Source organism: Glycine max, chromosome 2, assembly GCF_000004515.6.
Source record: "Glycine max cultivar Williams 82 chromosome 2, Glycine_max_v4.0, whole genome shotgun sequence".
In the NCBI taxonomy this organism is placed as follows: domain Eukaryota; kingdom Viridiplantae; phylum Streptophyta; class Magnoliopsida; order Fabales; family Fabaceae; genus Glycine; species Glycine max.
In genome coordinates this window covers 7,375,335-7,384,964 of record NC_016089.4, presented here as the reverse complement: position 1 = coordinate 7,384,964, position 9,630 = coordinate 7,375,335, and the positions used below count along the sequence as shown (strand labels likewise).

General features: G+C 34.9%; 2 protein-coding genes across 2 annotated transcripts; both read right to left on the bottom strand.

Annotated features, from left to right (window-relative positions):
- Positions 1 to 403: 403 nt before the first annotated feature.
- LOC100809096 (40S ribosomal protein S2-4) lies at positions 404 to 2,182 on the bottom strand. The gene is made up of 2 exons (XM_006574752.4): positions 1,335 to 2,182; positions 404 to 715 (listed from the first exon to the last, which is right to left on the bottom strand). Exons 1-2 carry the CDS (start codon positions 2,001 to 2,003, stop codon positions 557 to 559), a joined length of 828 nt encoding a protein of 275 aa, XP_006574815.1. The 5' UTR covers positions 2,004 to 2,182; the 3' UTR covers positions 404 to 556.
- A 1,851-nt stretch (positions 2,183 to 4,033) lies between these two features.
- On the bottom strand, positions 4,034 to 9,174 carry LOC100808028 (E3 ubiquitin protein ligase RIE1). The gene is made up of 5 exons (XM_003518564.5): positions 8,403 to 9,174; positions 6,960 to 7,079; positions 5,840 to 5,972; positions 5,593 to 5,751; positions 4,034 to 4,525 (listed from the first exon to the last, which is right to left on the bottom strand). The coding sequence occupies exons 1-5, from the start codon at positions 8,900 to 8,902 to the stop codon at positions 4,364 to 4,366; spliced, it is 1,074 nt and encodes a 357-aa protein (XP_003518612.1). The 5' UTR covers positions 8,903 to 9,174; the 3' UTR covers positions 4,034 to 4,363.
- Positions 9,175 to 9,630: the final 456 nt, after the last annotated feature.

Sequence of the window (9,630 nt, the reverse complement as noted above, 5' to 3'; positions counted from 1 at the left end):
ACGTGTTTAAGATCTCCAATTAAGACTAATCACTACTTTCAACAGAAATTATTTCTTATATATATTATAATGAACAAAAAATAATAACAATAATATAATATTATAATTTTTTCATACAAGTTTTCTCTACAATATATAATTTACTAAAAGGACAACATTACCCTATCTCATTTTTATGTGTAAATATTTATCATTTTATTAGCTTATCTCGTGTAAGCATTACATTGTTTTAAGCGGTTCTTCATTTTTTTGAAAAAATAACTTTTAACTGAAATCATTATTTATATTTATACTGTATTTCTACTGAAAAGCTTGAAAGGGCATCGCAGAAACTCATTTGCTCCTCTCTGCAATCTGTCACTTAGCTGCAACAACCAAATAAAACAGGTAGAAAACTATGGTGTATTCAAAACTACAGTCAATTAAATTAAAACTTGAAACAATCAAAATCCATACAGAGACATACCACCGTCTATCAAAACCAAAAGTAAAGCACAGAACCAACAAAGGTAAATAACAATGTCTCTAAAACATCCATAAAACCAAAACTAGCAAATCAAGCATCCACCCTTTCCTCCTCCAAGATTAGAGTCTTCCCTGTTGGTTTTGCCAATAGATCTGTGTACTCTTGGAATGGAGATTTGGAGAAGCGAGTCTCCTTCCAGAATTCTGGTGTCAGGAATCCATAGGTTTTCATCAAGCAATCAAAAGTAGCCTGTAAATAATACAAAGCATCATCATTATTATGGGTACTAAAAACAACATCATAGCAATTCTTTCATGAACATTAGCCTCTCCACCAAAGGATCATGCACACAAATACACATTAGCCTCTCTAACAAAAGATCATCCACATAAACACACATACACAAGTAACAAATCACACAAGTGATGATACATGTTGAATGCCATCAATTGCAGCAAAAACACCATAGACTAACACATATTAAGTAAAATAACATAGGTACTAAGTGATGAATATTCAATACTGAATATTTTGAAAATTACTTAAATAGTTCTATTACCTTATAAACAACTTAGAAGAATCAAGAAACAGTAGCACTTTGGAGACAAAATTGGTAGATTGTTCAAATACATTCATACACAAAAGGCCACAAAAAAAATGAAAGACAAAGGGTAAATTAAAGATTGGACTCCACAATTGCAACTGTTAAAGCATCAACAGTTCGTCCCTAAATTTAAAATTAATAATTTACATAAAAAGCTTAAATTAATTGTGACATTGGAATTACAACCTTAATTCGTCCATAAAAATTTTCATGATAGTTGAAAATGTCAAAAGCAGCAAACTTGTAAGAATACCAAAAACAAACCTTAACGAAGTTGCCAAGGGTCTTGGTGGATCCCCTGGAGGAGGTGAAAACATCATCAATACCAGCAAACTGCAGCACCTTCTTGGGAACCCTAGCCGCCACAATCCCGGAACCCCTAGGCGCGGGAACCATCCTAACGGTAACGGACCCACACTTCCCGGTAACCTTGCACGGAACGGTGTGGGGCTTCCCAATCTTGTTCCCCCAGTAACCCCTCCTCACGGGAATAACCGAAAGCTTCGCGAGAATAATCGCGCCACGAATTGCGGTGGCCACTTCCTTGCTGCACTTCACGCCTAGACCCACGTGGCCGTTGTTGTCGCCGACGACCACGAAGGCCTTGAAACGGGTTCTCTGCCCGGCCCGGGTCTGCTTCTGAACCGGCGTGATCTTCATCACCTCGTCCTTCAGGGTGGGGCCCACCAGCGTGTCGATGATCTGGTGCTCTTTGATGGGCAGCGAGTGGAGGTAGATCTGCTCCAGGCTTCGGATTCTTCCTTCCTTCACCAGGCGTCCCAGCTTAGTCACCGGGACCCACTTCTCCTCCTCCTCGCGGCGGGGACCTCTACGCCGGCCGCGGCCCCTGTCGCCTCCGCGCCCTCGCCCGCCGAAGCCGCGTCCGAAACCGCCACGGTCGCCGCCACGTTCGCCACCTCCGCGCTCTGCCATTAGGGTTTCTGAGAGAGAAGAGACTGCGGCGTTTTTAGAAGAGAATGAGAAGCACAGTGCGGGATTAGGTTTGCGTGTGTTTTTGTAGGGTTTATGTACAGAGAGAGTTATGGGTGTTTGGTTATAGGTTTTGATGCAAACCGGGATAAGATGTTCCTAATCCTGTGAAATGAGAAATTTTCGTAAGGATCGTTTGGTCGTTTTTCTATAATTATTTATTTATTTATTTTAGGGATATTCATGAATTTATCATTATTTATTTATTTATTTTAAGAGTATTCATTCATGAATTAGGTTGGATTGGTTTCATCAATCCCATGACCCAACAAAACCAAATTTCTTCCGGTTGAATTCGATTATTTTTTTTAAAAAAATTTCTTGTAATATCTAATTCAAACAAATTGTTCACCAACATATTGATTTGGATTGGATCAACTACTAATAGGAGTGGAAATAGGTCAGGACTTACAGGGGCCTACGACGTGACCTACATAAATTAAATAGATCAGGCTTAGGCTTATTAAAAAGTCTTATAAGCCTGATAGGCCGACCTATATATATATATATATATATATATATATATATTATTTTTTAGGTACCAATATATACTTATATTATTTTTTGGGTACAATTAATTTTTTTTTGAAACTAGATTACTTCATAACTTCTATTCCTATAATCAAGTAAAACTTTAATTACAATTTAGATGTGAGTCATGTGTCCATTTATATTCCTCATTATTTTTATTGGCTTTCTTATTCCTATTCCGGTTGAGGTTTTCTTTTTCTTTAACTTTCCTATTACTTTCTACTCTAGAGAAATGAATATTAAAGATTTAATGTGAAGAAGACTTTTAAAAAGGCTATCAGTCCACGCTTTTAAAAAGGCGGGCTATAGGTCAGACTCATGTCTTAAAAATTCATCGTAGGCTAGGCTTAGGCCTTTCCAAGCCTGGACTCACTTGGCCTATTCTCACCCTTAACTAGTAAGTACATGTAAACTTGTTTATTATTTTTTTTAAAAGTTAGTATTTTATAAATAAAAATATAATTAAAATACACTTGAATTTGACACAAAATTAGTATCATATAACATTTGAGTATAATCCTCTATCAAAATCTAATTTAATCTAATACTTTTTTTTTTTAAAAAAATAATCTTTATTCTAAGTTATTTTACACAAACAAAAAATAATAATAAATAAATAAATAAAAATACTAATTTTACAAAATTAGCATTACATCATCATTAATTTATTTTTAGATTTTGTAGCTCTATGCACATGCATAAGGGACATAAGTAACAAAACATAATTACATTGAAACACTAAAATCACAATTACATTTAACCTAAAAATAATACAAATAATTATTTTTAATTGATTGACAAAGTAATAGTGCATACCTGGTAAATTCTTTATTTATTAAATTAAATAAATATAGTATATGTTTTAATACTTCAAATATGATATATTAATTATGATATTTATTAAATATTTCAAGTATTCATAGACGGTTGCTTATAATATAATAATGGACTGCATTAAATAAGTTTGACCAAACAAGCAATAAAGTCTAACACATTATGGTGAAATCATATATAAAGATGACGTAAATTTTTTGAGGTTTGACCAAATTTGTGTGACTCAATTGCGCAGCTCTCCAAGTTGCTAGTTTGAAGGGAACCTTGCTTGTTTTCCACATTAACAATCATCACAACTTTATAATTTAGAATCTTAAGTGAGGTAAGCCATGAACCAACTTCTTTGATTGCATATTCAGCAGTTACATGATAAAAATGAACAAACCTTTTGTGCCAAACCTCTATCCTGTTTATAATGACTGGATAAACTGTTTGCTTTTCCTTTATTGGATCAAATGAGAAACTTTTCCCTCTCATTTTGATACTTAAAATTCTATGGGGGGCATTCTTTCTGTAGTTTTCATAGCGTAATCAAGAAACTCACATCTTAAAATAAGAAAGTTCATACCATAGTCCATAAATAAACAAGATACATAGATGGATTAATGTAACACAATCAACTTAATAAAGCCTACGATTACTCAACCAGTAGCAAATGAAACAATCCAGTTTCCGTCAGAAAAGAAATGAACAACCTACAAATTGGACATCTCTGAATCTAACAAAGGACGAAATAATTCTAAGTAGACTACAGTTGCTAACTTATTCGTCAATAAATGCTCTATATATCTTTTCTCTACAGAAACAGCTAAACGAAACAACCATCAAAACCCAGCGAGTAGGGAAGTAAACTCTTTCTTGTCTTGAAATTATATATACATATTACACAACAGTTGTTGAAACACCCAGTTGGGACTTGGTAGGTTCTTCGTTTTCTGTCACACTTGTTCGTTTCCCTTGAGAATATTGTACTTGCAGAGAGGACAAGTTGCATTCATCTTCAGCCATTTCACAATGCACGACGAATGGAAATGATGGTTGCAGGGAAGAGCATGCAGCTCTGCTCCATCCTCGTATGAACAGAGGCATATACAACATTCCTGAAAAGCAACAACAGCAGATAATAATAAAATAGACTCCTGAAAATCAAAAGTTGAATTATAGCAGACTGTTTTTACAGTCCACAAATGAAGCGTTCTAATCTAAAGTCAAGTGATTTTTTTCTAATGGAAATAATTTATTGTAGAGGAACATATTCAAGCACGAATCTTGCATTAAATAAAAAATCATAATAATTGAGTTTAGACTACGAAGCAACATACTAGAAGAGCTCAGGCCTACATACATTTTCAACTAGGTTCCTCAAGAATAGTTTAGCAATATCTTCATTAAAACTATCTACACAAATAAGTAGCACCTAATAAGAGCCTCCTTAGCTAACCCTTTTGTTTCATTATTATTATTTGCTTGGTGATTTCATCTATAATTAGCGTCAAAGTGTACACTTCTTTTCTCCCCTCCTTTACTGCCAAAAGAACTCAGAATAGAGCAAAAGAAGTGCACCATAAAAGCAGCTAAAGATAAGCATTTTTCCATTTACTTTCAATGAGATCCAGTTGAATGCTTCATGGGCCATTATGCGTGGAGAATAAAATGCAAATATAGTTTCTTTCGATTTTCTCAGACTTCATTCATAGTAGTGCATGGTAATGAATAAATTATTTTATTTCATATAAATCATTTTTTAACCCAGGTACTAGGTTGTAACCTCTTTGGACCTTCTAAACTTAACATATTAAATTTGGAAGGGAAAAAAATATAATATCACCAGTTCAGATGTTTAACGCAAACTTTGAACCTCTATCAATTATTTCACAAATTTGTAAAATATCAAGGATTATAGAAATTAGCTCATGAATATGGGACCAAAGTAAGAAACCACGAAACTACTATTTGAAGTTGGCAACAACAATTTCAGTACTAGTTGTAGAAATTGCATTTATTATTTTCCCTCCTGGTTAACCAGATTCACACAAATGAACACAAGAAGCCACGGTATAAATCTTTGTGCATTGACCAAAATAGAAAATCAGAGAATTATCAGTTTCTATTTCATAGAAGTGATGAACATCAGACAAAAATAAATTGCATTTTGAGAAGAGCATACCGCATCCTCGAGTAGAAGTGTTCGTTCATTTTCCAAGTAAGCACTGCTGGTTTCTATGGGAACCATTGATCCAGCTCCACCACTAGGTTTATCCACATCACTTAATATTCGAAATTTGTATTTCGGAAGCATGCTAAGATCTGCTTCTGACGCACCTTCCTATGTCATCCCGAAACAATAGGAGAAACATTAGAAGGTTCACTATTTTGAAATATTTTAGTCAGTCTAAAATATTTTTCGTTCATACCTGTCCTGCAACAGCATAGAGAATAGCAATGATGCAGGGCAAACAACAACAGAGAGCAATGCCAATCAAGCATGCCAAGACAACACAAAAGATGGCAAAAAAGACATCAAATGCCAGAAAGACAACAGCCAACCTGTAGAATTACAAAAAACAGATTTTTTTTGTCAGTAATGTTACAAAATTCAGCAAACAATTTATCAAATAAAAAGAATTAGCAAGTATTCATACATTGCATGGATATTTATGAATATATGCAAAAATATATAACTTCAACATATATTTTAAGAAAATATAGGTTTAATTAAAAGATTATTTTATAGGCAAGAAAAAATAAAATACAATATAAAATGTATTTGAAACTCTTAGAATGTGAGTTTGGGCCTAACTTAACCCCAAAAACTAACTGAAAAAAAATGGTTTCTTCATTACACTTAATGTTGATAGGAAAAATTGGGTTTTGATAATAAATAAAAAAACTAAAGATGTCCTTTGATTGAATAACTAAAGAGACAAAAAGAAATTTGATATAAAAGTTTGAAACACAAATCACTACATAATATGAAAAAACACATGGCTGCATGAGAAGAAGGATACAGCACAACTAAAGCTTATCTTATTTTCAAAAGTGGAATACAGTAAATGCCCATTTTGATCCTCCACAGTCCACACAACTACACGCAGCATCTCATTTGTTCTCCATTTATTGGGGACATCAAATTAATCCATCAATAGCAAATAATGAAATCAATTTTAGCCTTTTACGACCAATTTGATGGCATCACTTGTATTTGAAAGACCATAGTGATATATTTATGAATGTCCACAATGAGCATTTAATAAAAAAAATTAAAAAAATGTGTAAAATATGGCTAAATATTAGTCACTAATTGCTATGGGAGCTAGTACCCTCTTAAAAACAATAGGTACCCAAAGGAATCTCCATCCTTCTGTTCCTCAAAAGAAATAAATGAAAAATGATCTCATATGTATATGCATTGTTCAGGCACCTGAACAAATAGCAAATATCATCTGTATATGTGACTCTACATGTATAGATAGATATCAGAATATTAAAATTAATATACAAACATTATTTTAGATGTTAGAAATAAAGGCTTACCAGTACAATCGTGGGGCATCTTGCAGAAGTATATCGCCACCAGAGACAACCCAATAAAAGCCCACTATCCACCAAAGGAATGAAACCCCGGTATTTAACGACTCACATCGTTTTGCGAATCTGTTTTTTAAATAATCAAAATCAGTGTCAACCAAACTTAATTATATAGTACAATCCAGAGAAGTATCAAGTAAAATATAATAAGCAAACATTATATAAGGCTATAGCAGATTAACATGCTTCATCAGCCAAGGTATTTGGGATAAGAACAGATATCTTGTTTCCTTTTCTCAAAGATATGATAGTCCTGTCCTGTGGACTGCGGTAAGTCCTCACATTACAGTACACAATCTGAGGTAAAGCTTATGTGCCAAAAATATCTACAGAAGAATAACATTTACTGAAGCCTAGATCAAACCATAAATTCTTTCAATATTACCAGACATATACTAACAATCTTTTTATCAACTATCAAGACTAACCCTTATTTAGTCAACAACATTATAGTGACTGCAATTTATACCATTTCTTAACTACCCATGAAGTCTTGGAAACTTTATATACTTAAAAGCCTTTAGCAGAAAGAACAACTATTCCTCTATCACATTAATTAGGTCCAAAGATGAATCTATCACATTAGTAAATAACCACAAGAATAAACAATCGCAAGAATACAGAAAATTTTATACCAGAAAGCTGATACAAGGGGGAAAATAATGAATATTAATTGCAATCATATCTGTAAACCTACAAGTAATATGCAAAGCAGTAAAAAAGTCGCAGTAAAATCTAAAAGAACATGTATAGCATAGTACACTATGAAGGAAAGCCACATCCGATTGGCTATCTTGCTCACTCCTGTATCAATTAATGTTGAAAGAACTTAATTTACATAACTATAACATGCTTCAATATCTTCAAGAAATCCATGACACCTAAACAACTATACTATACGCTTATGTTGTCAAGTGCAAGCCCAAAAATGATCTTATCTCTTACAAAACACCAATCCATCCAAAACTTGAGCTGAACTTAAATTAATGAATGAAAAGTGGAAATAAGGATTGAACACTACTCTACTGAATTAAAGAGATTATTCCATCCCAAAAACCAAGTCCCCTTAAATCTTAAGTTGTTAATGTTTCAAAGGTACAGGTACAGCTAACTGATACACTGTGTATATAAAAAAAATTGAAACATTAGGATACAGGTAAGACATGTTATGTTTCTATCAAATATTAGATTAGTTAAATATAAAATGAAAACAAGTTCGAAATTAAAACTTAAAACCCTAGCATCCAAAAAATTCAAAATAAATTAACAAATTTACTGACTAAAGAACACTACAATCAAGTTGAATTGAACTGAACCCACTCAGATAACATCGAAACCAAAAGAACAATTCAGCTCAATATGAACAAAATTGAATTGAACTGAACGCACCTGGAGCGAGACGTGTTGCCAGAGCTCCCATCTCCGTCGTCACTGTAGTCGTCATCGTCGCCGCTGCCGGCGTCGCTCTCCACGTCCCGCGCCCTCTGGCTGCCGCTGCGAGAGTCCCTCCGGCTCCGGCGCCGGTACTCGAGCCACACGAGCAACACGTGCACGAGGCACTGCAGCGCGTACCCAACGATCCACACGCGGATCGGCGTGGTCGGGTGCTCGGAGGTGGTGCATGCGAGCATAGCCGCCGAGACGACCACGAAGGCCATGTTCCACGACATGTCGAGCGCCACCACCGGCTTGGAGTAGCCCCAGTCAGCGCGGCGCTCCTCGAGCTCACGCGCCGCCGTCTCACGTACCAGCATGGATGGGCCACGGCGGCCGGCGCGGCCGAGAAGGAGCGCCAGCGCGGGGGCGGGACCTCGGCCGGCATCGGTGCGGGAGCGGAGAAGCGGCGTATAAGGCTCCGGCGCCTCCGTGGGCGCGGTTTGTGATGACATGGCAGGGCGAGGTCTCTAGAGAGGGAAAGAGTGAGAGCGTTGCATGATTAAAGAGGGGAGTGGTGTGATAAGAATTAGAAGAGAAGAGTGATTTGTGTTTGGGAAAGAGAAAGGAGAAGTATTAGTAGAAGGCGTTGAACGGTGGATGGGTGTGCTTCTTACTTCTTGGTAGAATACTTGCAATTCTATTCTATGGACAGATGCCCTTTGCTTTTATCGATGCTACCTGGGACCAAAAATATTTATTGTTTAGTGCGATTTCTTCTATACCTCTCTTATACACATTTTCATTTTTAACGTACTTATTAATATTGCTATTTTATACAATTAGAAAGAATAGTTTTGAATAAAGCTATCTTATAATTAATTTCTCATTAAATATAGTTTCTTTTGTTATTAAATATATTAACGATATATACTATATAGTTTTAATATTGAAATGATAAACTCAATTAAAAATGTATGAATATTGATATTATAAACAACTAATATAAATACTCAATTGTATAATAATTTTACTATATTGCTAATAATTGCTAAATTCATTTAATCAACCCTAATTCCACGAAGGACTAAAAACATACCCAAAAAAATTGCAGGAACAAGAATCAAACTTTTCCAATTTTATAAGAATAAAAAATAATATTAGCAACAAAATAACACAAGGTTGGGGAGTTGGAAGATAAAAGGAGGGAGGAGGGGGGTTTACAAAATTCATTCGAGAGATT

Coding starts and splice junctions, on each gene's coding strand:
- LOC100809096 (XM_006574752.4), bottom strand. CDS start 2,003: ATGGCAGAGCGCGGAGGTGGCGAACGTGGCGGCGACCGTGGCGGTTTC. Junction 716..1,334: donor CCCTTGGCAACTTCGTTAAG/GTTTGTTTTTGG, acceptor TATTATTTACAG/GCTACTTTTGATTGCTTGAT.
- LOC100808028 (XM_003518564.5), bottom strand. CDS start 8,902: ATGTCATCACAAACCGCGCCCACGGAGGCGCCGGAGCCTTATACGCCG. Junction 5,752..5,839: donor TCTATGCTGTTGCAGGACAG/GTATGAACGAAA, acceptor GGGATGACATAG/GAAGGTGCGTCAGAAGCAGA. Junction 4,526..5,592: donor CACTTCTACTCGAGGATGCG/GTATGCTCTTCT, acceptor GTTGCTTTTCAG/GAATGTTGTATATGCCTCTG.